This window comes from Bos taurus, chromosome 22, assembly GCF_002263795.3.
Source record: "Bos taurus isolate L1 Dominette 01449 registration number 42190680 breed Hereford chromosome 22, ARS-UCD2.0, whole genome shotgun sequence".
In the NCBI taxonomy this organism is placed as follows: domain Eukaryota; kingdom Metazoa; phylum Chordata; class Mammalia; order Artiodactyla; family Bovidae; genus Bos; species Bos taurus.
This window is the reverse complement of record NC_037349.1, coordinates 27324154-27348655: the sequence shown is the minus strand read 5'-3', so window position 1 is coordinate 27348655 and position 24502 is coordinate 27324154. Positions and strand designations below refer to the sequence as shown.

The 24502-nt window shown below is 38.8% G+C and overlaps 1 protein-coding gene across 4 annotated transcripts in view; it reads right to left on the bottom strand.

Annotated features, from left to right (window-relative positions):
* The window catches only part of CNTN3 (contactin 3), a 399434-nt gene that overhangs the window by 69832 nt on the left and 305100 nt on the right, over positions 1–24502 (bottom strand). For all 4 annotated transcript variants that reach the window (XM_024983152.2, XM_059880039.1, XM_059880038.1 and 1 more), the window contains exons 12-13: positions 11546–11673; positions 9080–9255 (exon numbers count right to left, since the gene is read on the bottom strand). In XM_024983152.2, coding sequence (XP_024838920.1) covers positions 9080–9255; positions 11546–11673 — 304 coding nt within the window. The remainder of the gene's footprint in view (positions 1–9079; positions 9256–11545; positions 11674–24502) is intronic.

The following is a 24502-nucleotide window of genomic DNA, read 5'->3' as shown; positions in this document are numbered from 1 at the left end:
TGACACATAAATAAGTCTATTGCTTTTTGTGAATTTATTTTGTATCACAGTAGTTGACTGAACTCTGGTTAGTTTAAAAAATTTTTAGAGTTGATACTATTCGGTTTTGAGAAGCCCTAGTAAGTCGGACACGACTGAAGTGGCTTAGCAGCAGCAGCGGCAGCAGTATCATTTTGTTCTCCAATAATGATAATTCTGACTCCTTATTTCACAAATTAGACATTCATTCTTGTTCATATCAACTGTATTGGCCCAAAACCCTCCAAATGGATTTAAGGTAATGGTCTATGTGAAAGTTGCTCAGTCACGTCCAACTCTTCACAACCTCATGGACTATACAGTCCATGGAATTCTCTAGACCAGAATACTGGAGTGGGTAGCCTTTCCCTTCTCCGGGGGATCTTCCCAACCCAGGGATCGAACCCAGGTTTCCCGCATTGCGGGCAGATTCTTTACCAGCTGAGCCACAAGGGAAGCCTGAGAATACTTGAGTGGGTAGTCTATCCCTTCTCCAGCAGATGTTCCTGACCCAGGAATCGAACTAGGGTCTCCTGCATTGCAGGTGGATTCTTTACCAACTGAGCTATCAGTGAAGTCCAAGGTAATGGTACTGGTGTGTATTTTGTATTGTTCCTGGTTTAAATAAAAGGATTCCTGGCATTTCCTTTAAAGATATTTTTGAGGTGTGAAGAAGCAATTATTTCTTCCTATATTGGTCATTAATTTTATTGAATGTCTTATAAATGTCCATTGAGGATACAGTGGTCTATTTTATTATATTTATTGATATGAAGCATGCACATTTCTGAAACCATCACTGAGTACTTCAGATTTTATTAGGACTTCCCTGGTAGCTCAGATGGTAAAGCATCTGCCTACAAAGTGGAGACCCAGGTTCGATCCCTGGGTCAGGAAGATCTTCTGGAGAAGGAAATGGCAACCCACTCCAGTACTCTTGCCTAGAAAATCCCATGGTCAGAGGAGCCTGGTAGGCTACAGTCCATGGGGTTGCAGAGAGTCGGACATGACTGAGCAACTAAACTTTTCAAATTTTTTTGCTAAAATCTTATTTAGGTTTTCACACTATAATCATGAAATTGATTCAAATTTACTAATTTTTTGTAATCTTGCCAGGTTTTGTCCTCAGGAATATACTAGCCTAACAAAATAAATTAGAAAGATTTAAAACTTTTTATATTTTCAAATAGCTTATATAACAATTTATCTACTGCCAAAGAATTGAAAAAAATTACCAGTAAAACTCTAGTTTTAGAATCCTTTTTTTGTGGGGGCAGGGGGTTACACAGTTTTTTTTATGATTATGGATTTACAAAGGAATTCTTATTAATATTGATCATTTATATTCTTCCCAAAAGTTTATATTTAATTGAGTTTTCATACATATGACTTGAACATGGAATGCTGTTTATTAATTCTTTCTTACCTATCACATTCTCTTTCTCATTTCTAATTTTAGCTGTTTTAACAGCTGTATTCTTCATTAGTATCTTTCAGAGCTCAACCATTGCTCTTGGCCATTCCTCCATCCTTCCATTTCTTCCTCTATCTATCTCCTTTCTATATAATTGTTTTGTTATTTTTATTTTCTAAAATTCACAAAGGTGTGAAAAGGATGAAAAAGAAGGTATATTTTTTAATTTTAGGATCAATGTTTTATATGTATGTTACTTCCATTATGAAATAGTTTTTTTCTAATTTTTGGCAAACTATCTGTTGATGATTAAAAGAGGAATTCTCAGACTACATGATAATTTTGTTTCTCACTTTTCTCTTTGTTCCTGACTTGATACATTTTAATGGCATATTAATTAGACTATTATGATTCATGATTACTATCTTTATGGCAGAGCAAACTTTTTACAAAATAAATTTCCTTTTTTACATTAAAGGTTTGCCTTGAATTACTATTGTTTTTTTTTATTTTATTTTTTTGTTTTTGTTTTTTATTTTATTTTTAAACTTTACAAATTGTATTAGTTTTGCCAAATATCAAAATGAATCCGCCACAGGTATACATGTGTTCCCCATCCTGAACCCTCCTCCCTCCTCCCTCCCCATACCCTCCTTCTGGGTCGTCCCAGTGCACCAGCCCCAAGCATCCAGTATCGTGCATCGAACCTGGACTGGCGACTCGTTTCATACATGATATTATACATGTTTCAATGCCATTCTCCCAAATCTTCCCACCCTCTCCCTCTGCAACAGAGTCCATAAGACTGTTCTATACTTCAGTGTCTCTTTTGCTGTCTCGTACACAGGGTTATTGTTGTTTTTGAAATTAACACTTGTTAGCCTTTTTTTTTTCTTCTGTTAAATATGACTGATTAGTATTTGCACATCTTTTCACTCATAGTGTTGGTTTTGTTTTAACTCTGGCTGTTTTTATGGATTTTAGCTCAAGTTATAAGTTACTTGGTCTGACTTCTGCTCATCTTCTTATAAATTTAAATCTTGCAGGGTTTCTACTGGGGTGGAGCTTAATAAACACTGTATATAATAAACACATTCCTGGGATACTAATCACACCTTAATAAGGAACTGAGTCTATATGCCTGGGTGGGCAAATGATGAGCTAGTAAAACAAGCTCAACTTCAGCTATTTTGTGCAATTCCCTTTTTCCAACAGGCATTGGAGAATTCTTATTTTTTCATCCCCAAATAGTTTTGTGGGAGGAATTGTGAGGGGCTATTGTACTATGCTCAAGATGAATAAAAATAATTCTTCTGGTGGAATCACCAACTTTTATGGGCTCATTGCTGAATACAGTCTCCTAATGACCTTTCCAAGTCAGTTAATATTTTGAATTTGGACAAGGTATAACATTTATATGACACTCTAAGTGGAAGATGTTTAAAAACACAGTGTATTACCACTGGTACTGTTTGGAATGAGTGCTTTGCCTCGGTTCTGTATTTCAAATGCACATAAAACCTCTTACAGAATTTCGTATCATAAAATAACTGGTATTTTCAAACCCTTAGTCATCATACCCAAATAATTCTATGAAATTAATCAAGTCAAAGTGGCCATATTATGTTATTACACACAAAGGATTTCTTTCAAAGATACTCTTTCCTGCCATCGAGGGCTGGGAAATACATCAAGACTCAGGCTCACAAGGAGTGGCTGTCACTCGACTGTGATTGTGGCCCGTGGGAGATAAATCACACTGAAGGCAGTCAGTTCAATGAGTGGCAGATTGGTTGTCACTGCTAAACCTCTTATTGCTTCCAGTGACTTTTATCCACACACATTCTAATCCATCACAGATCCAATTCCACAAACCGTGTATAAAGCTCTATAGCTTGGCTCTATACATTCCTCATTTCTAAACTATCTGCCCCACATCAGGTTTATCAAATATACAGGGGACTCATGAGATGTTTAGGTTTGAAAGTTTCAAGCTATAGTCAGTCTCCATTATGTAATATATCTAAGTCCAAAAGTTAACTTATCACAGCAAGCCAAATTATTTTTGAACGTTCTTAAAAGCATACTTAAGTTGTCAGGCCCTTTAAATCCTTAGGTACCAGCCAATAATGTTCTTTCATTTCTCCTGTGCTTGGGGCTATTATCCCCTTTTTCTTGTCAGTAGAAGCTTGCTGCTGCTACTGCTGATAAGTCGCTTCAGTCCTGTCCAACTCTGTGCGACCCCATAGACAGCAGCTCACCAGGCTCCCCCGTCCCTGGGATTCTCCAGGCAAGAACACTGGAGTGGGTTTCCATTTCCCTCTCCAATGCAGGAAAGTGAAAAGTGAAAGTGAAGTCACTCAGTCGTGTCCGACTCTTAGCGACCCCATGGACTGCAGCCTACCAGGCTCCTCCGTCCATGGGATTTTCCAGGCAAGAGTACTGGAGTGGGGTGCCATTGCCTTCTCCACAGTAGAAGCTTAGATATATTTAAAAGCAGAGAAAGAAAGATGCTATACTGGGTACTGGGTGAATGATGCAATTCCTCTTTTTTCTTTCTCCTTTTCTCTTTTTCTTTTATTTCTTTCTTTTTTTTTTTTTTGGAGGGGGAGTGAATGGCATAGAGTTCTGTTGATTAAACATGGGTATGATAGAATGCCACTGTAAACATACTGTTGGGACTGTGTCTCATCCTATTACTGTGCATATATGAAATTTAAGTGTATACACAAACCCACATACATTCTTACCTACATATACACAACTACATATGAAGATATCTAAACAGGCAAAAGGAGAGAGAACAGTATTCTTGGAAGAGGGATCAATGTGTGCAAAATCTTGTGGCGGGAGGGAACATGGCAAATACTAAAAAGTTTTGGGAAAAGCAACCAGAAAATGGGGAACATAAAGGACCCCAGGCAAGGGTATCATCTAGTGAGCAAGAGGATCTAGACCTCACCTGTACCTGAACACAAACTCCCTGCTTCTCTATTTATACCACATGGCGCCTGCAAACAAGATTTGCTTGGCCAACAGTGGACTTAAGTGGAAGCCTTTTACTGTTGACTTAGTTATACAACTTTGATTTGTCGTATGGAACAAAGCCTGTATTTGACCTATATTTCTCCTTGGTGATGTGTCAATTTGCTTTACACAATTAGCTTAACAAGCTTTTCTGAATGTTATACATTCTGACAGAGCAGAAACCTGAACTGCAGTTGAGACAGGAGGTAAGTAGGCGGGGCACAACAATAAGATTAATGAAGCAGGGGTGCAGCCTTTAGGATGTGATAAAAACTGGATGGAACTGGCTGAATGCAAGGTGGAACGGAGAACAGTCTGGTCATTGACTTTTAGCTTATTGTATCTTCATTTCAATACTCAAAACCAGTCTCTTGTGCACCATGAGAATTCCGAGGTGGACCATAAAAGATCAAAAAGTGGGCAGTAGCCCAGTTCCTGGGGATCTGCATCCTTCCCTGGAATAGTTAGAATATTCTTCTGAATCCTTACAGCATGCAATTACTCAGTCCATAAAAACCAACAATCCCATGCCCTGGGGCCCCTCTCACTTTCTGAGGAGGTCCCCGTTCTGCCTATGGAATATCTGTCTCTCTAAATAAATATGCTTTCACTTTACTCTGGCTTGCTCTTGAATTCTTTTCTTCATGAAGCCAATGACCCTCACTTGGTGACCTGTATTGGACATGACAATTTCCTCTCCTCCAACAGTCATCACACTCCTTTGGCATGATGTACAAGTCTATACAACAGATTTAATCTAAATTGTTAGAGGTTGTTTTGAGCTTCTGGGTTTTTCTCGAAAAGTGTGTGCTTTTTATAACAAATGAATACTGAGTACTCAGAGTAGTCTCAAGGACAAGTGGCTGAAATAGTTTAAAGCTGTATGCTTGATTTTCCATTTTTTAAATTCTTTCTCTCTTTTTCTTAAAAAAAAAATGGTTCTTAGACTATCCAGCTTTCTAGACAACTTTCCCACTTGGCAACTCCTCCCTCACATTCCATTGCTTTTGAAAACAGGGAATCTATCTATGAACACAATGCGATAAAAGAAAAGCAGACTTTCTAGATATTAACGTGGATGCTGCAATGAACACACAATCAGAGGATAAAGTGTTGTTATGTGACTCCCTTCTCATGCAACAGAAAACCAATTTATTTAATAGCCTGTACTTGAGGGTAATGTCATCTTGTAGGGCTTACCATTTTACATTGATGGGAGAATATTAAGTTAACTAATGTGACAAGTCAATAAAAAATTCATAGGCTGTGATCAAGGATGTTAGAAAAAGAACAGAATTGGCAAGTGATAGGGTTAATTCATGAAATTGCATGGTTCAGATACCCGACTCTTGTAGAGAGATGGCTGACTTAATACTTTTTATGTAGAACCTATCAGCAGCACAGCAGCAGTTAAGTAACATTATTATCTTGAATATTCTCAATTCTAAGATCCTCTTAAGAAAGCAGCTGTCTACTTCAGTCTTAGCAAATGTTTCTTTGAGGATGTTTGATGCATATAAAATCAAAATACTTTGAATTTTTAGTATATCAACATATATTTCTTTAGCATTAGCTCAGATGGAGGACATTGTATTGGATAAAATATTATCAACAGTTTAAAATCCAGAGGATAAAAAAAAAAAAATCCAGAGGATAAATCACAAATACTGTTATCTACAATATGCAGAAAAGCAAAAGTTTTAAATCAAATTCTTTATGAATTAGAGTAAGAGCTGGGTTACAGGAGAAGCATTTTTCTGATTGGATAAGCAGTTATTGTGAAGGTAACATTCTTGCCTTTTTTTTTTTTTTTTCCCCCTCCCCATTGCCTCCTCTCCAAGAAAATGCAAATGATAAACCCTAAGCATGGAGTAAAGAGCTGGCAGAGGATACTGGCATATGCCTTTTCCTGTTGTGATAGAAGAGATTGGTGATTTTTAAAAAAAGCATTTAAAGCAATAGTGAAAGAAATGGTAATGCTTTGTAGCAACTGATGAAGTTCTTAAAAGCCTTGAATTGGTCAGAATAATTTGGAAAGTTAACTAGAACTTTGAAAACAAAAGCCAGATGACAGAAAATAGAAACAGCATTGAAATTGCACTTAACTGTGGCTAGATATCTAAACATCTTCAATTTCTTGAAAACCATTTGTAGAGGGTCAGTAGGGCTGCTATAACACAGTAACAAGCGGGGGGGCTTCAAACAACAGAACTTTGTCCTCTTAGAGTTTTGGAGCCAGAAATCTGAAATCAAGATCTCTCTCCAAAATTTCTAGGATAAGACCCTTCCCTGCCTCTTCCAGGTTCTGGCAACTCCAGGAACTCTAGGACTTGTGGAAGCAAAACTTCACAGTGCCTGCCTCCATCTTCACAGGGCCATTTTCCTTGTGTCTATGACTTTACAAGGTGATCTTCTCTCTGTGTGTTTGTCTGTGTACAAATTTCCCCTGTCTTATAAGGACAACAGTCATACTGGATTAGGGTCCATCCTATTCTAGTATGACATCACCATAACTTCACTAACTATTTCTGCAACAACCCTTTCCAAATAAGGTCACATTCTGAGGTACTAGTGTAAAGGACAAACTCTTTCTGTGTCACCTTTATGGTCAACCACTCTACACACACTTAGAATACCAAACGTGTGTGTCTTCCGTATCAGGCAAATTTCCAACACTAGGTCTGGTAATTCAATGACAGGCAGTCCTATAATTCAATTCTGGTATTAACTGCCTGGAGATAGCATCAGATTGAGTCTCAGATTGCCATTTGTACTCCTCACCAATCACTTATAAACTGACGCTTCCATGACATGCTCCTTGGGCTCAATAATGTGCTAGAATGACTCACAGAGCTCAGGATAGTACTTATTTATTTTATGATGCTTTAAACATGAATGCCATAAAGGATCATTAAGAATGCACCTAAACATCCAGAGGAAGAGATATAGGGTGAGATCCTGAGGGGTTTCAAGTGAGAGAATTTCTATCCCATGGATGTGGGGTGTGTCACCCACGAAGCATGTAGCTATGTTCACCAACTCAGAAGCTCTCTGTGGTGAAAAGTATTTTACTTTTGGGATGCTTCTGGGAGCATCATCACATAGGCCTGGTCAATCATAAGTTCAATCCCCAACCCTTCCCTCCTTCCTGAAGGATGGGGATGGGGTAGGGAGTGCTGAAATTCCAGGCTTCTAATCATGGCTTGGTCTTTCTCATGACCATCCTGAAGCTATCCAGGAGCCCACAGATTCACTTCATTATGGCAAAAGAGGTTTCATCACCCTGGAAACTCTAAAGATTTTAGAAGCTCTTTGCTAGGAACCAAGGACAGAGACTAATAATTCTATTTCACAGCTAGGCATTAGGATTAGAACAGATCTTTTAAGGGAACACCATTCAGGTGGCTCAATTGTAAGGAATCTGCCGGCCAGTGCAGGAGACACAAGAGACACAGGTTCGACTTTGGGTTGGGAAGATCCCCTGGAGAAGAAAATGACAATCCTCTCCAGGACTTTTGCCAGGAAAATTCCACGGACAGAGGAGCCTGGCAGACTACAGTCCATGGGGTTGCAAAGAGTCGGAAACGACTGAGCATACACACACACATTCAAGTTTTAACACCATCCTTTGAAGTTGCACACAATCCTGACACATTACTAGGCCCATGTATATACATACGTACTTTTAATAAATACTTTCAAATGAATATAGATGAATTAACCATCATACTGTTTTGTCCATAAGGAGAAAACCCAGATTTCATAATGATGCACCACTGACATCTTAGCCAAAATGAGTGAAGATAATCTTGTGTCGATGCAAACTGGCTGGCAAGGAAAGCTGGCCTTGTGATTCTGGATTCACAGACATGTGGCCAGGTATGAGGTTTAACTCTGAGTGGTTCACAACACTGAGTCCCTTCTCAGCAGTTCTCCTCAATGTGTCTATTTTCCCTTGAAATTTATAATTCTTCCTCAAGTAGAACCATCACACATGAGGTGAAAAAATGGACCAGAAGAAAATATATGTGTAATTTGGGGACTCACATATTTAAACTTGGATCTAAGTTCCACCACTAACCAGCTCAGTGACGTTGGACAGATTAATAAGTTTACAAATCCTTGGTTTAAACACCTGCAAAATGACAATTCTTACCACTAACATCCAGCACCACTGCAAGAATTAACTGGGATGAAGAACCTGACCTGATACATTGGAAGCACTTCATAAATGTGAACTTCATTCAATTTCATAACATTTTATGTTGAAAATAAACACTTGCATAAGAACACCTTCCCTTCTGGAAGGGAATACTCATGACAAAAGTATCACAAAGTACTGTTAACACAAATACAAATTTATGTTCATGTTAAAGTAATATTTAACATAAACACAACAAACATTAATTTTAAATAAAATTATAATTTACAGATTGAAATAAATGTGATCACTTTCTGGTAATTACAATGATAAAGTTAGATCACAGATCACTACAGAATTGAAACCCTAGTTGTCTCAAAGAACAAACATTACTGGCGCAACACATATGTCCCTGATGTTTCTATGGGGATAAAACATCAGAGACGTGTAAAAAGCAGGAGGAAACTGTCACGACTTACCCCACCAACTTTCTCAAAGTGAGATCCATCTTTCCTAAAATCTGCGAGGGCCCCATTGAAATACCAGGTAAACATGGTAGCTAACAGGGGGTCGTGTTGCACCTGGCAGGGCAAAATGACGCTCTCACCCACGGAGACATCCATGTTGGACGGTGCCAAGGTTATCCTCGTTGGTTCTATTGGGGAAACAATAAAGTGTTCAGCAAAGCTTCAGCATTTTTATTTCAATAAAAGCAATTTTCAGAGGCAGATTGTTAATCTCACTTACAGTATGCATGTTTGTGTAGGTATATATATGTGTATGTGTGTGTGTGTGTGTAAATATACCTCTATATAATGAAAAGTCTTCAGGATTAAAACAGACATTTTGATGAAGATCCATAATATATTTCACTGCACACACAAATTCTTGTTAAAAGAATTAGGATATCTAAACCTATAGGCTATAGAAGTTTAAAAATTAAAGTCACCTGTAAACAAGAGTTATAATACTATTACAAAATCAATTTCATTTTAGTTTTATTGCTTCATGAAATATAAGAGTAGAAATAGAAATCACTGCATTTTCAATGATTGGAAAATATACTACTACCAAGATTTAAATAGACTCAAAACTTTTGAGATACTACAAAAAAAAAAAAATGATGTTTAGAATAGGTAGGATACTTAGTTAAAATGCTAATTAATTTGTTTCTTCCTAAATGCAAATATCCACATGTGCATTTCTGTCATCACAGTCCTTCCAACGTTTATGAATTCAAAGTTCTCTGACTCCAGTTTTCCATTGCTACTCCCCGTTTCTTGCTCCACGTCACAGCAAAAGTCTTCAGAAGAGTCATTTACTATGTTTTCCACAACAGCAATCTCCTGATGCTCCTCCTACCCCACCCGGTAGGACCTCAGCCTTTCTCATCTCGGTTGTTTTGGCTGGTATTCTTCCTGCTGTTCACCACATACCCTGCAGGAATGCTTCTCTGAGCACTCATATCCAGTCTGCCAGCCATGCCAGTGACTCCACACTCAGAATATATTTAGATTTGAATGCCTTCCGTCCATCAGCTGCTGCCGCCATCTCACTGTGGTCATTATCACTCCCGCCTGGATTACTGCAGTGTCTCCTGGGACTCCTCCCATTTCGGCCCTTGACTCTCCATAGTCTGTTCTCTACTGAGCAGTGAAGAGTAAACCTTTAAATATACACTTTCCATCATTTCATTTCTCTGCTCAAAACTCTGCACCGGTCTCTACTTTTCACTCCAACTAAAACCTTAGTCCAACTAAGTGCTAACAAGGGTTACAGAACCTCTACAGGATTGTCCCTAAGAAACAAACTGAATTCCTTCATCTCCATGAAATCTTGGTTCACATCTCTCCTCCGATCCCCTGGTTTCATGCTCCAGCTTATGTTTCTCAGACACTCCTCTGGTATTTTCTGCTTGTGTGAATTTTGTTTTCAGTGGATTTCCTTGCTTTATATTCCTTGCAGTATACTTATATACTGCCTATTTTCTTTGTACCTCTGGAAGAAGGTACAGTGCATGTGGGCAGCATCTTTGTCAGTTTGTTTACTGAATAACCCAAGCGTGTTGTTGTGCTGTGTTAGCTGCTCAGTTGTGTCTGACTCTTTGCAACCCCATGGACTGTAGCCTGCCAGGGTCCTCTGTCCATGGAATTCTCTAGGTAAGAATATTGTAGTGGGTTGCCATTGCCTTTTCCAGGGGATCTTTCCCAACACAGGGATCAAAACTGTATCTCTTGAGTCTCCTGCATTGGCAGGCAGATTCTTTACCACTGCACCAGCTGGGAAGGATAACCCAAGCATGGTAGGTACTCAATGTTTTTCTTCGATGAATAAATGAACAAAAATACAATCACAACTCTAAGTAACTCTGACTGATAGCAAGGATTATTTCAGAGATTTAAACATCTGCAGAAAATATTAAAGATATTGAAGAGGGAAAAAGTGTACAAAAGATTTGACATAATAGAATAGCATAACATAAAAGTATAGGAGCAGCACACGCGACTTGCAGTTCTATTGACCATTACTCCAACTGGTAACTCGTGGATTCCTGGTACACACTGTGATGTCTAAGGAAATATTAAGAAATGTTCTCTGACTGTCACTTGTTAAAGATAGTGAAAGTGTGGAACTGTTAGTCACTTAGTCATCTCCAACTCTTTACAAACCCATGGACTGTAGCTCACCAGGCTCCTCTGTCCATGAAATTCTCCATGCAAGAATATTGGAGTGGGTAGCCATTTCTTTCTCCAAGGGATCTCCCTGACCCATGGATCGAACCCGGGTCTCCCGCATTGCAGGTAGATTCTCTCCCATCTGAGCCAAACACAAGGCCGACCTTTATAGTGCACTGCATATCATGAGAAACATTTTTTCCCTTTGATCTTAGTAAGAAGGCACGCAGCATATCCCTATGTAAAGAAGTCTTTAAGAAAGGCACCTACCTGTAACAACCAAGTGTGTTGTGCCATTTGCTTTCCCAAACTGGTTTTCAGCTATGCAGGTATAAATTCCAGCATCAGCTTTAGTTACATTGACAATTTTGAGTCCTCCATCATTTAGGAAAGAAGTTCTAAAGGAAATACAAATGAAACAAATAAATGTCTAGAAGTCACTTTTTTCCCCAAAGTAAACAGAATTTTTTAACAGAAGTATCACCTTTAGCTACTATATTTAAAGCAAGATAAAGCAGCCCCTTAGCTTTCTTGGGTATTAAAAAAAATAAAACAAAAGACTGTTCTATACATCAGTGTCTCTTTTGCTGTCTCATATACAGGGTTATAGTTACCATCTTTTTAAATTCCATATATATGCATTAGTATACTGTATTGGTGTTTTTCTTTCTGGCTTACTTCACTCTGTATAATAGGCTCCAGTTTCATCCACCTCATTAGAACTGATTCAAATGTATTCTTTTTAATGGCTGAGTAATGCTCCATTGTGTATATGTACCACAGCTTTCTTATCCATTCATCTGTTGATGGACATCTAGGTTGCTTCCATGTCCTGGCTATTATAAACAGTGCTGCGATGAACATTGGGGTACATGTGTCTCTTTAGGGAGGCGGGAGGAGGGTTCAGGATGGGCAACACATGTATACCTGTGGCGGATTCATGTTGATATATGGCAAAACCAATACAATGTTGTAAAGTTAAATAATAAAATAAAATTAAAACAAAATTAACATACACATGCACACAGATGACTAAAAAGAGACATTCTACCAATATGAGTATTTCTCGATATTTTTACACAAATTTACCTAACAGCAATACCAAATATTTTACCTGATTTCAAGGATGCCTTTATCATATAAGTGTGGTATATTTTCCAAAACTATACGGTGAAGGAGATTACTCAAGGTTTTGCCTTCTCAATTTGGAGAAAACAAAAAGTAGACAGGACACCATTTTCCTTAAGTGTGAAATAGCTTATGAGAAATAAGAAACTCCCTGGCCTTTAGTGATGAACTTGGGAAAGTCATATCTAACCCAGTATAAATCCAAATTTTGCAAAAGAACATGCATATGGTCACTCACGAAATACTGCAGAGAACTGGGACAACGTAAATGAAAATCACATTTGAATTTCTGAGGGTACGCTTAAAGTACTTAAGGCTTTTGCATCTAACTAATTAACTAAGGACACAGAACTGAGTACCTTACATGTGCTAGACACTATCAGAGTCTCTGGGATCACAGAGTGAGCAAGAGAGAAAATTTCTACCTCGTGGAAATAACAGTCTAGTGAGTGGCACATGCAGTAAATGATTAAACAGGTAAATGTGGTAAGTTCAGATTTTTGAGAAGTAATCAGAAAGATTCAGATGGGGTGATACAATAAAGGCAATGGCCACAGGGAATGTTTCCATGAGAGAGCGCTTCCGAAAAGCCTCTTAGAAAAGGTGCCATTTGAACTGAGAAAGAAGAATGAGAAAGAGCTGACCTGTCATTAGTCCGATTCATGAATCTTTACTGCCCATCTTGTCTACCCAGAATTATTTTCCTTTTCTTTGAATCCCTAAAATCTTTACTATCTATATTATACATTGAATGCTTTGAATACTTTTTATTATTTATGGTTCACATCTCTGTTACCTGAGTGTCGTATCCAAATGAGTGGTAAATTTCTTAAAAGATCTGCAACTCCAGCATCAGCAATGCATGATAAGTGTAAATCCTGGGAGAAACAATGCTCCAACTTCTGGGTGACATAGTACAGTAGACAGGAAAGATGCTGAGGACCTTAGACTAGAGTTGGAGGATCTCAATTCAATCTCTAAATACTATCCTATTTGTGGGAAGATATTTAGGTGTGTGTCAAAAAATGTGACTATTAGGACAAGTTTATGTATCACAATACACAAGATACAGATTTCATGCTGTATATGTACATATATATGTGTGTGTGTATGTATATATGTGTGTGTATATATATATAATTTGTATGTATTTTTCATAGCTTCTGATTCACCTTCACCTGCATCTTGGTTATATTTTCTTGGTGGGAAGGTTGCAGTGGAATCAGAGCTCGCACATAGGGACCTGTTCGTGATTCTGGGTACAGATACCCATGACTGTTAGTTGCTCATATGATTTTTTTTTTTTTTTTTTGACATGTCCAGGTATATTCCAAATACAAAGGTTTAAAAGCAATGGCTTGGGCAGCTAACCACAGAACACACAGCACTATTTTATCTCAATTTGAAGAACTACAGTGAAGGGTTAAAAATTCTAAGATCCTGTAAAAAAGGCACTATGTCTGATTTCCTTCCAGAGGCCCTGCCCTCTTTGCTGGGTGTGAAATGTAATCTGATCACTTTTTGCAAAGGGATGATAAAAAAAAAAAAAATCTCTTTATACCTTATCATAGAACAGATATTTTCTTAAATAGTGTGCAATAATAACTGAAAGAGAAAAGCCTGCAGGGAGGTACACATGAATGAAAGCTTAAGATACAAAGATTCTTTGGAAAAACATGGGGAGTAAGCTTAGAGAAATAGAAATCTGACCACTAATCCTGCCTTACTCCCTTCTGCCCAATTCTGGCTTAGACCTCCTTCCTGGCATCTTATTACCTGCAGGAAAAAGATGACATCCTAAGCCCTAAATTAGCCATGTGTCCCATCAGGACCCTGCCCCTCTAACTACAAAAGGCCTCAGGAATTCTATGCTTTGCTTTTCTCATCACCCAAGCCTTCTTTTAACTGCTTTTGTGCTTCCTGTCTTGGGGCCTTTATAAAACCTGTTCCCTATGTTTGATAAATGTGTACTCAATCATCAGATTTTGGTCACTTCCCTAAACCGGTTGGATTACATCTTTCTCTACTGATTATACATCATCTGTGCCTTTGTCATAGCAATGGGCAACTGGCCAATTATATACCTGTGTACTTATCTGGCTAATATTTTCCTCCTCTTGTGAGTTTAGAGATGCTAAGGTCTTTTGAAGCACAGAGTGGATAGTATCAGGATTTTTCATCACTAAATTCCTAGAGCCTTGAATTATTTCTGGTATAGAGAGATGCTCAAATATAAAGCTTGCTGAATGAATAAATGATTATGTTCTTTTAGAGAGTCAGTGTAGAGGAGAGGATTAGTGAAGGCAGGATTCAAGGCACTGAGAAGTTTACAGATTACAAGGAAGTAAGTTCAGAGATCAGATTGCCAACATCTGCTGGAAAATGGAAAAAGGAAGAGAGTTCCAGAAAAGCATCTATTTCTGCTTTATTGACTATGCCAAAGCCTTTGACTGTGTGGATCACAATAAACTGTTGGAAATTCTGAGATGGGAATACCAGACCACCTGACATGCCTCTTGAGAAACCTGTATGCATGCCAGGAAGCAACAGTTAGAACTGGACATGGAACAACAGACTGGTTCCAAATAGGAAAAGGAGTTTGTCAAGGCTGTATATTGTCACCCTGCTTATTTAACTTGTATGCAGAGTACATCATGAGAAACGCTGGGCTGGAGGAAGCATAAGCTGGAATCAAGACAGCCAGGAGAAAAATCAATAACCTCAGATATGCAGATGACACCACCCTTATGGCAGAAAGTGAAGAGGAACTCAAAAGCCTCTTGATGAAAGTGAAAGAGGAGAGTGAAAAAGTTGGCTTAAAGCTCAACATTCAGAAAACGAAGATCATGGCATCTGGTCCCAACACTTCATGGCAAATAAATGCGGAAACAGTGCAAACAGTGTCAGACTTTATTTTTGGGGGGCTCCAAAATCACTGCAGATGGTGACTGCAGCCATGAAATTAAAAGACGCTTACTCCTTGGAAGGAAAGTTATGACCAACCTAGGCAGCATATTAAAAAGCAGAGACATTACTTTGCCAACAAAGGTCCATCTAGTCAAGGGTATGGTTTTTCCTGTGGTCATGTATGGATGTGAGAGTTGGACTGTGAAGAAAGCTGAGCGCCGAAGAATTGATGCTTTTGAACTGTGGTGTTGGAGAAGACTCTTGAGAGTCCCTTGGACTGCAAGGAGATCCAACCAGTCTATTCTAAAGGAGATCAGCCCTGGGATTTCTTTGGAAGGAATGATGCTAAAGCCGAAACTCCAGTACTTTGGCCACCTCATGCGAAGAGTTGACTCATTGGAAAAGACTCTGATGCTGGGAGAGATTGGGGGCAGGAGGAGAAGGGGACGACGGAGGATGAGATGTCTGGAAGGCATCACCGACTCGATGGACATGAGTTTGGGTGAACTCTCGGAGTTGGTGATGGACAGGGAGGCCTGGCGTGCTGCAATTCGTGGTCCGCAAAGAGTCAGACACGACTGATTGACTGAAGTTCAGAACGTGTGCAGACTTTTATACACACATATATTTATGTATATATGCACATATGCATGTTTTTTCTCAATATAAATATATATGTTATGTTGTTGTTGCTCTGTTGCCCAGTCATCTCCGACTCTTTGCGACCCCATGGACTGCAGCATGCCAGGCCTCCCTGTCCCTCACTATCTCGTGGAGTATGTTCTTTGCATTGCTGATACCATTCAACCATCTCATCTTCTGACGCTCTCTTAAATGTGCGTGTGTATATATACACAACTATACATATGTACATACATATATATGTGGAAAAGGAAAGATGAAGCAGTAGAGGGCTGGGTGAAGAGAATTCAACAACTCCTGTTAAGAGGACTGAAAATTCACTTGTACTATTAAGCAAGATGCTAATCAAGGGGGAAGGACTGAAAATAAGGGGAAGAGAAATGGGGCGGGGGGTGGGGAAAGAGAGAAAACTGATGGAGAAATGTCTCAGAGGAAGAAGGAATGAGAATAAATTAATAAACCAGGGCAATGTTCCTGACTGATTCTGGTTGCTAATGTACTTGTTAAACTTTTGACCAAGATCCCCAAAGAAGACAGTCCTTGATCCACAGCTTCACTCATTAAATTTTCCCTCCCACTGCTTTAAAAAGAAAGTGGAGATTTGCTGGACATTTTCATATTTAAAACAAAACAAAACAAACAGGCAAGCAAAAAAAACCAAGTTGATGTCAGAAATATGGTATCAGAAGGTCCTGAAGACATTGAAAGGCTGAGGCAACCTTATCTGTTCTGAGTTGGAGGATAGAAATAGAATTGGAATCTCCAGGAGGTGGGCAATCAACTTCTGAGATTTGTAAGCGATAAAACAAAGTAAAGATGTCTACTGTCGCCTGAACAAATATTCAACTTAAGCATAGCGCTTCTCCATTTGGGTACCACAGAGCAGAGATAGGCAATTTCAGATATCTTCTCAAGCTATAAACTAGTGTAACTGTCAACCTTTGACCACAAATAAAGAACTATTTACTGTTGGAAGAACTAGAAATCCTTTAGTGCATGAGGTTTAATAACTCTAAACAAGCAGGCCTAGACTCATGGCTACGTTAAGATAAGTAACAGTTTAAAAGGCAAGGCTGGTACCTCGGGAATTGCACAAAAACTCCAAAACAAACATACTGACGCTCAAAGAATGCAAACTCTGTACATTGTAAAATTTTGAGCTAATTGGATATTTTCTTCGTCAATTGGTTCTTCCAGTCAATTCTAAGAGGCCCACAGGGCATTTCACACAACATAAAAATAAACAATATTCAGTAAATGGATAAAGTAATTGTTTCTCAACAGAAAACCTTCAATAACCCGTGCTTCCCTACAGAGATTCGAAGTGAAAATTTTATACCACTTCACTATAAATGAAATTGCTTTCTGTGCTTTCTGGGAACACGATTTTCTGCAAATGGGTAGAGCTGAAAAGGTAGATAACCATGAGTGACTCTAGTCTTGGCACAAAAAGTTTAATGAAGATTTATGAGACTGAAATTCAGAAATGTGGTACTCTGGGCTGATTTGAGAAATGTGTAATTTTAATCACTGTGGAATTTTATCTCCTCGATCAGTTTTACGATATACCTTTATATGAAACCTTTTACTGGTTTTTCCTTTTGTAGTAAAAGAGGTTAAGTATTTCACTTAACTTCATGCAGTCGATGGTTAGTTTGGAATAAGGAAACTTAATGGCTCTACACTGCTCTAATGGGTCCATTCTGTAATTCAGTGATAGCATTAAATTTATGGCTGTTAAGAAACTCTGTTTGCTCAGAAAGTAGACTGCTGTCTATGCAACACTGACCTGTACTATATGACGACATTTTAGCATAAAAACACACTATGTATCAGAATGGAAGAAGTATGGAGCATTATGTATGCAAGGCAGGAAAACATTGTTTTCCCCCCGCCTAGGTTCTGAATATTACAGTAATTTATTCAACTTGAATTTTAACAAACACACGGCAACTCTATGTTTTCTCAGGAACCTCATCTCAGTGGAGATGAGATCACATGAGACTGTAATGATTAAACCGCTCTATAGAAAATAACAAGGCTATTTTGGACTTCACTTTCTGAGTACATATTGTAAGAGACGGATGCTTACAATTAGCAATAAGAAAAAAGTACTCATGATGCATATACTACAGGATAAATAATGACATTTAAGAAAAGCAAATATAAATTGATGAAAATGCATGAGAAAATAAATGTCAAAGACAAAGAGCATATAGCGTATGTTTTCATTTACAACCAATCTCACTCCCGTATGCTTGGTAAATAACGTCTCTCCACTGAGTTCAAAGATAACCTACAAATAGTATTTAGGAAAATAATATTAGCATTTTCATCCTTTTAGCTATACCATTTGGAGCTTTCATCTTATGAATTCAACAGTGTTAGTTTAGTGATTTATTGATGAGAAAGTCTCCAAGGAAAAGAGAGACAGAGTAGAGAAGACTCAGCAGTTAATTATCCATTCTTTGAGGAAGTACCAGGCTAATAATATGCAGCTCTGTTACTCTGTTGGATACACAGGTTACACAGAACAGGCACCTGAAGTCCTAAAGAAATAATACAGTGTGGCCCGACTCCGTAGCCAAAATAAATATGCATTTCTCACATTAATACTTACCCATAGTCATAAGAAGAGAACCAACAAAAAAAGAACATTTTCATTACATTTATAAAACTTTTCCAAATGTGTATCTATCGTAACAAATTTATCTGGAGCTAAATTTATTGTTATGACACAGACAACAGTTTTACTCCTAAAGTAGGCTCACATCTATAGAACAAAAGGCCCCTAAAAAGAGATTTCCAGTTCGAATGAATATATAAAACTATTTAAGTAATTCATGAAGCCTCAGCAACAACCCATTTGAAACATTTAAATTCTCATACAATAAATCTGCAAAAATTACAAATACTCAGATGAATGAGTTAGTAAAACAAACAAACATGACAAATCAACAATTCTCTGATGGCAAATGTATTTAAAGAAAACCTCATAAAGAATATTTAATAGGATTCAAAGGGGCCTCATACTTGACACTATTCCTCTCTGCCTGAAACAGAGAGTCATCAATCACATCAATGCAAATCACGATGTCAGCTGTATTACAGGAAAACGTAGTTCAAAACTGCTTAAGTGAGTGGCTGTGGTTTCTTGACACCTCACCCCAGGATTAACAAAAATGGTATGGACCTAACAGAAGCAGAAGATATTAAGAAAAGGTGGCAAGAATACATAGGAGAAATGTACAAAAAAGATTTTCACGACCCAGATAATCATGATGGTGTGATCACTGACCTAGAGCCAGACATCCTGGAATGTGAAGTCAAGTGGGCCTTAGAGAGCATCACTACGAACAAAGCTAGTGGAGGTGATGGAATTCCAGTGGAGCTATTTCAAATCCTCAATGATGATGCTGTGAAAGTGCTGCACTCAATATGCCAGAAAATTTGGAAAACTCAGCAGTGGCCAGAGGACTGGAAAAGGTCAGTTTTCATTCCAATCCCAAAGAAAGGCAATGCCAAAGAATGCTCAAACTACTGCACAATTGCACTCATCTCACACGCTAGTAAAGTAATGCTCAAAATTCTCCAAGCCAGGCTTCAGCAATATGTGAACCGTGAACTTCCAGATGTTCAAGCTGGTTTTAGAAAAGGCAGAGGAAGCAGCTGGATGCCAACATCCACTGGATCATGGGAAAAGGAAGAGTTCCAGAAAAACATCTATTCCTGCTTTATTGACTATGCCAAAGCCTTCGACTCTGTGGATCACAATAAACTGTGGAAAATTCTGAAAGAGATGGAAATACCAGAACACCTGACCTGCCTCTTGGGAAACCTATATGCAGGTCAGGAAGCAACAGTTAGAACTGGACATGGAACAACAGACTGGTTCCAAATGGGAAAAGGAGTATGTCAAGGCTGTATATTGTCACCCTGCTTATTTAACTTATATGCAGAGTATATCATGAGAAATGGTGGACTGCATGAAGCACAAGCTGGAATCAAGATTGCTGGGAGAAATATCAATAACCTCAGATAGGCAGGTGACACCACCCTTATGGCAGAAAGTGAAGAGGAACTAAAAAGGCTCTTGATGAAAGTGAAAGAGGAGAGTGAAAAAGTTGGCTTAAAGCTCAACATTCAGAAACAAAGATCATGGCATCTGGTCCCATCACTTCATGGCAAATAAATGCAGAAACAGTGGACACTGTGGTTGACTTTATTTATTTGGGCTCCAAAATCACTGCAGATGATGATTGCAGCCATGAAATTAAAAGACACTTACTCCTTGGAAGAAAAGTTATGACCAACCTAGATAGCATATTAAAAAGCAGAGACATTACTTTGCCAACAAAGGTCCGTCTAGTAAAGGCTATGGTTTTTCCAGTGGTCATGTATGGATGTGAGAGTTGGACTGTGAAGAAAGCTGAGCGCCGAAGAATTGATGCTTTTGAACTGTGGTGTTGGAGAAGACTCTTGAGAGTCCCTTGGACTGCAAGGAGATCCAACCAGTCCATTCTAAAGGAGTTCAGTCCTGGGTATTCTTTGGAAGGTCTGATGCTAAAGCTGAAACTCCAATACTTTGGCCACCTCATGCGAAGAGTTGACTCATTGGAAAAGAATCTGATGCTGGGAGGGGTTGGGGGCAGGAGGAGAAGGGGACGACAGAGGATGAGATGGCTGGATGGCATCACCGACTCGATGGACATGAGTTTGAATGAACTCTGGGAGTTGGTGATGGACAGGGAGGCCTGGCGTGCTGCGATTCATGGGATCGCAAAGAGTCGGACACGACTGAGCAACTGAACAGAAGTGAGACTTCCTGGCACAGGTACATTAGCACAGATCCTCCTTGTGAGGGCAATCTCCATTCCTGTACAGTAAAGAGAACAGCAGAATATATTTATTCTCTACAGGCAGATGGACCCACAGAGAAAGAAGGAAGATATCTTAGCTACAATCTCAAGGTCTTCCACCCAATTTTAGGAGTCAGATGGTTTCTCTGGGGAGGTGTTGAAGAGAGATACAAGTGTTATCCAAATGAATGCTCTTTTTCTAGAGATGAGCAGTCCTGGAATGGAGCCCACTTTCAACAATAACTATAGAAGCAAGATACCGTGTATGCAAAAGAGAAATGTCATTGACTCAAGGAATGTGGAAGGTACTGGGCATTTTTTGGTTGCCCAGAATCTATTTCCCTTTCCTAAGTAGCCAACATTGATCTTTCTTTGGAGAATTCTCTTCTATTATTGTATGCAGTCTTGGTAGGAATATGAATTAAGGTCCTCACCCTATCCTAGCCAAAGGGGAAATATGGAACACAGGGCTGCACGGTTTCTCAAACTTTGTGTGCATGCTCAGTCGTGTCAGACTTTTTGCCACCCTATGAACTGCAGCCTGCCAGACTTCCCTGTCCATGGGGTTTTCCAGGCAAGAATAATGGAGTGGGTTGCCATTTCCTAATCCAGGGTATCTTCTCAAACCATGGATCGAACGTGTTTCCTACAATGGTAGATTCCTTATCACCGAGTCACCCAGGAAAAGTTTCACCTTCTCAAACTTTTGTTGTTGTTTAGTTGTTCAGTCATGTCTGACTCTTTTTGACCCCATGGACTGCAGCACGCCGGGCCCCCTGCCTTCACAGTCTCCTGGAGCTTGCTCAAACTAATGGCCATCAAGTCAGTGATGCCATACAGCCATCTTATAATCTGTTTTCTCCTTCTCTTCCTGCTTTCAATCTTTCCAAGCATCAGGATCTTTTCCAATGAGTCAGTTCTTTACACCAGGTGGCAAAAAAAAATGCAAGCTTCAGCTTCAACATCAGTCTTTCCAATGAATATTCAGGACTGATTTCCTTTAGGAAACCCCAGTCCAAGGGACTCTCAAGAGTCTTCTCCAACACCATAATTCAAAAGCATCAATTCTTTGGCACTCAGCTTTCTTTATGATCCAACTCTCACATCCATACATGACTACTGGAAAAATCATAGCTTTGACTATAGGGACATTTATTTGCAAAGTAATGTCTCTTCTTTTTAATATGCTGTCTAGGTTCGTCATAGCTTTTCTTCCAAGGAGCAAGTGTCTTTTAATTTCATGACTGCAGTCACCATCTACAGAAGTTTTGGAGCCCAAGAAAATAAAGTCTGTGACAGTTTCCATGTTTCCCTATCTATTTTCCATGCAGTGATGGGACTGGATGTCATGATCTTCGTTTGTCACTCTCCTCTTTCACTTTCATCAAGAGGTCTTTGTTTTATGAAAAGTTCCTCTTTGTTTTCTGCCATAAGGATGGTGTCATCTGCATATCTGAGGTTACTGATATATCTTCTGGCAATCTTGATTCCAGTAGGTGCATCATCCAGCCTGCCATTTTGCATGATGTACTCTGCACATAAGTTAAATAAGCAGGGTGACAATAGAGAGCCTTGACATACTCATTCCCAATTTGGAACCAGTCTGTTGTTCCATGTCCGGTTCTAACTGTCACTTCTTGACCTGCATACAGGTTTCTCATGAGGCAGAGGTTTCTGGTATTCCTGTCTCTTTAAGATTTTTCCACAGTTTCCTGTGATCCACACAGTAAAAGGTTTTAGCAGAGTCAGTTAAGCAGAAGTAGATGTTTTTTTGGAATTCTCTCGCTTTTTCTATGATCTGACAGATTTTGGAATTTCATCTCTGGTTCTTCTGCTTTTTCTAAATCTAGCTTGAACATCTGGAAGTTCTTGGTTTGTGTACTGTTGAAGCCTAGCTTACAGAATTTTGAGCATTACTTTGCTAGTGTATGAGATGAGTGCAATTGTGTGGTAGTTTGAGCATTCTTTGGGATTGGAATGAAAACTGACCTTTTCCAGTCCTGTGGCCACTGCTGAGTTTTCCAAACTTGCTGGCATATTGAGTGCAGCCCTTTCACAGCATCATCTTTCAGGATTTGAAACAGCTCAACTGGAATTCCATCACTTCCACTAGCTTTGTTTGTAGTGATGCTTCCTAAGGGCCACTTGACGTCACATGCCACAATGTCTGGCTCTAGGTGAGTGATCACACCATCATGATTATCTGGGTCATGAAGATCTTTTTTGTACAGTTCTGTGTATTCTTGCCACTTCTTTTTAATATCTTCTGCTTCTATTAGATCCATACTGTTTCTGTCCTTTATTGTGCCCATATCAAACTTAATTTTGTACCATTCACCTGGAGGACTTGGTCTTTCAAGTAATCCCTCCTGAGCCCACTGCCAGATTAAGGGCCAAGGAGTTACATTTCTAATTTCCCAGATGGTTCTGGTGCTACTAATTTGGGGATACACTTTGAAAAACAGTAATGTAAGGCTCTGTCCTTTGGACTCACCCACTTCAGACTTTGATTTGTAACATAAGGATGAAAATAATGATTAGTTCACTCATTTCAGCACTTGCTATGACAAGATGTTGCAATGCAGGATTCCTGGAGCCATTCAATTCCTGTCCATTCCTAAATCAGTTCTTACAGCTTATTTAACAATTTGTTCAATATCTTTGAATTGCTTCTCAGCTAGAGTGCCCAAATCCCTAAAACGTACAAGTTACTAAAAGTCAGTGCTATGCACGTAGTACCTGTTGAATAAAATTTTGTCTTAACCAATGTGAAGGGTTCAGAGACAGTTTTCTACATAGAGAGGATGAGGTTTTTCCACAAATTGAGTGACCCTACTATTCCAATTCTAAAGTCATCCTGTTTTAGAGATGTCCATTAAAGTTTAAGTGGCTCATTTAGAACTTTATGCAGTGTTTATCTGGGACACAAAGTTCTTTGAATATTTGAAAAATCTGAGGACTCCATCTGCAGAAAACACACACACATAAACAACTATAGTAATAACAACAGATCTGATACAATTCAGGATGCATCATTTATGCTTCTGTGGACACCAGGTTAGCAACTCTTGGTAGAAATTCAGCTCATCTGATGAGACGGGTGTATTTAGAATGTCTCTGCTTTAGATGTTTCTGTGTGAGTCTTTTACGCTGTGCCTTATTGAGCTTTTCTTTTTATAATGACTATGTACATTTGATTACTGGCTACTTATAAATTATTTTGCACAAAAGAGAGTACTGATATTACACAGAAGGGAGAGTCTTAGATCCCACGTTCATCCACACACTGGAGTGGGTTGCAAAGTTTTCTGAGAGAAGAATCTCAGCCCCAATAACCTGAACTTGCTTTTCCCTCCTTCACACAGAGGTTTAATCATCATCATCTATTTCGACACAGTATCTGGTAATCCACCAACCCTTGATGAGATGATATAAACTTTAATGTTAGTCCAACTGACTCAGCATTTGACTGCATTTTCACAGCAGCACCTTCTCTTTCTCCAAGACTCTTGACACTGAACATAACCTTCTATTTTCAAGCTTATTAAAACATACATGTGAGAAATAAGCTTCATGGAAAATTAGCTAAAAATAATGGCTATCTATTCCTTAAGAGTATTAAGCCTTAAAACTCAAGGTTACCCTTGGATTTTGGGAAAGAACAAAAAAAACTTTGCAAGTCATATTTCAT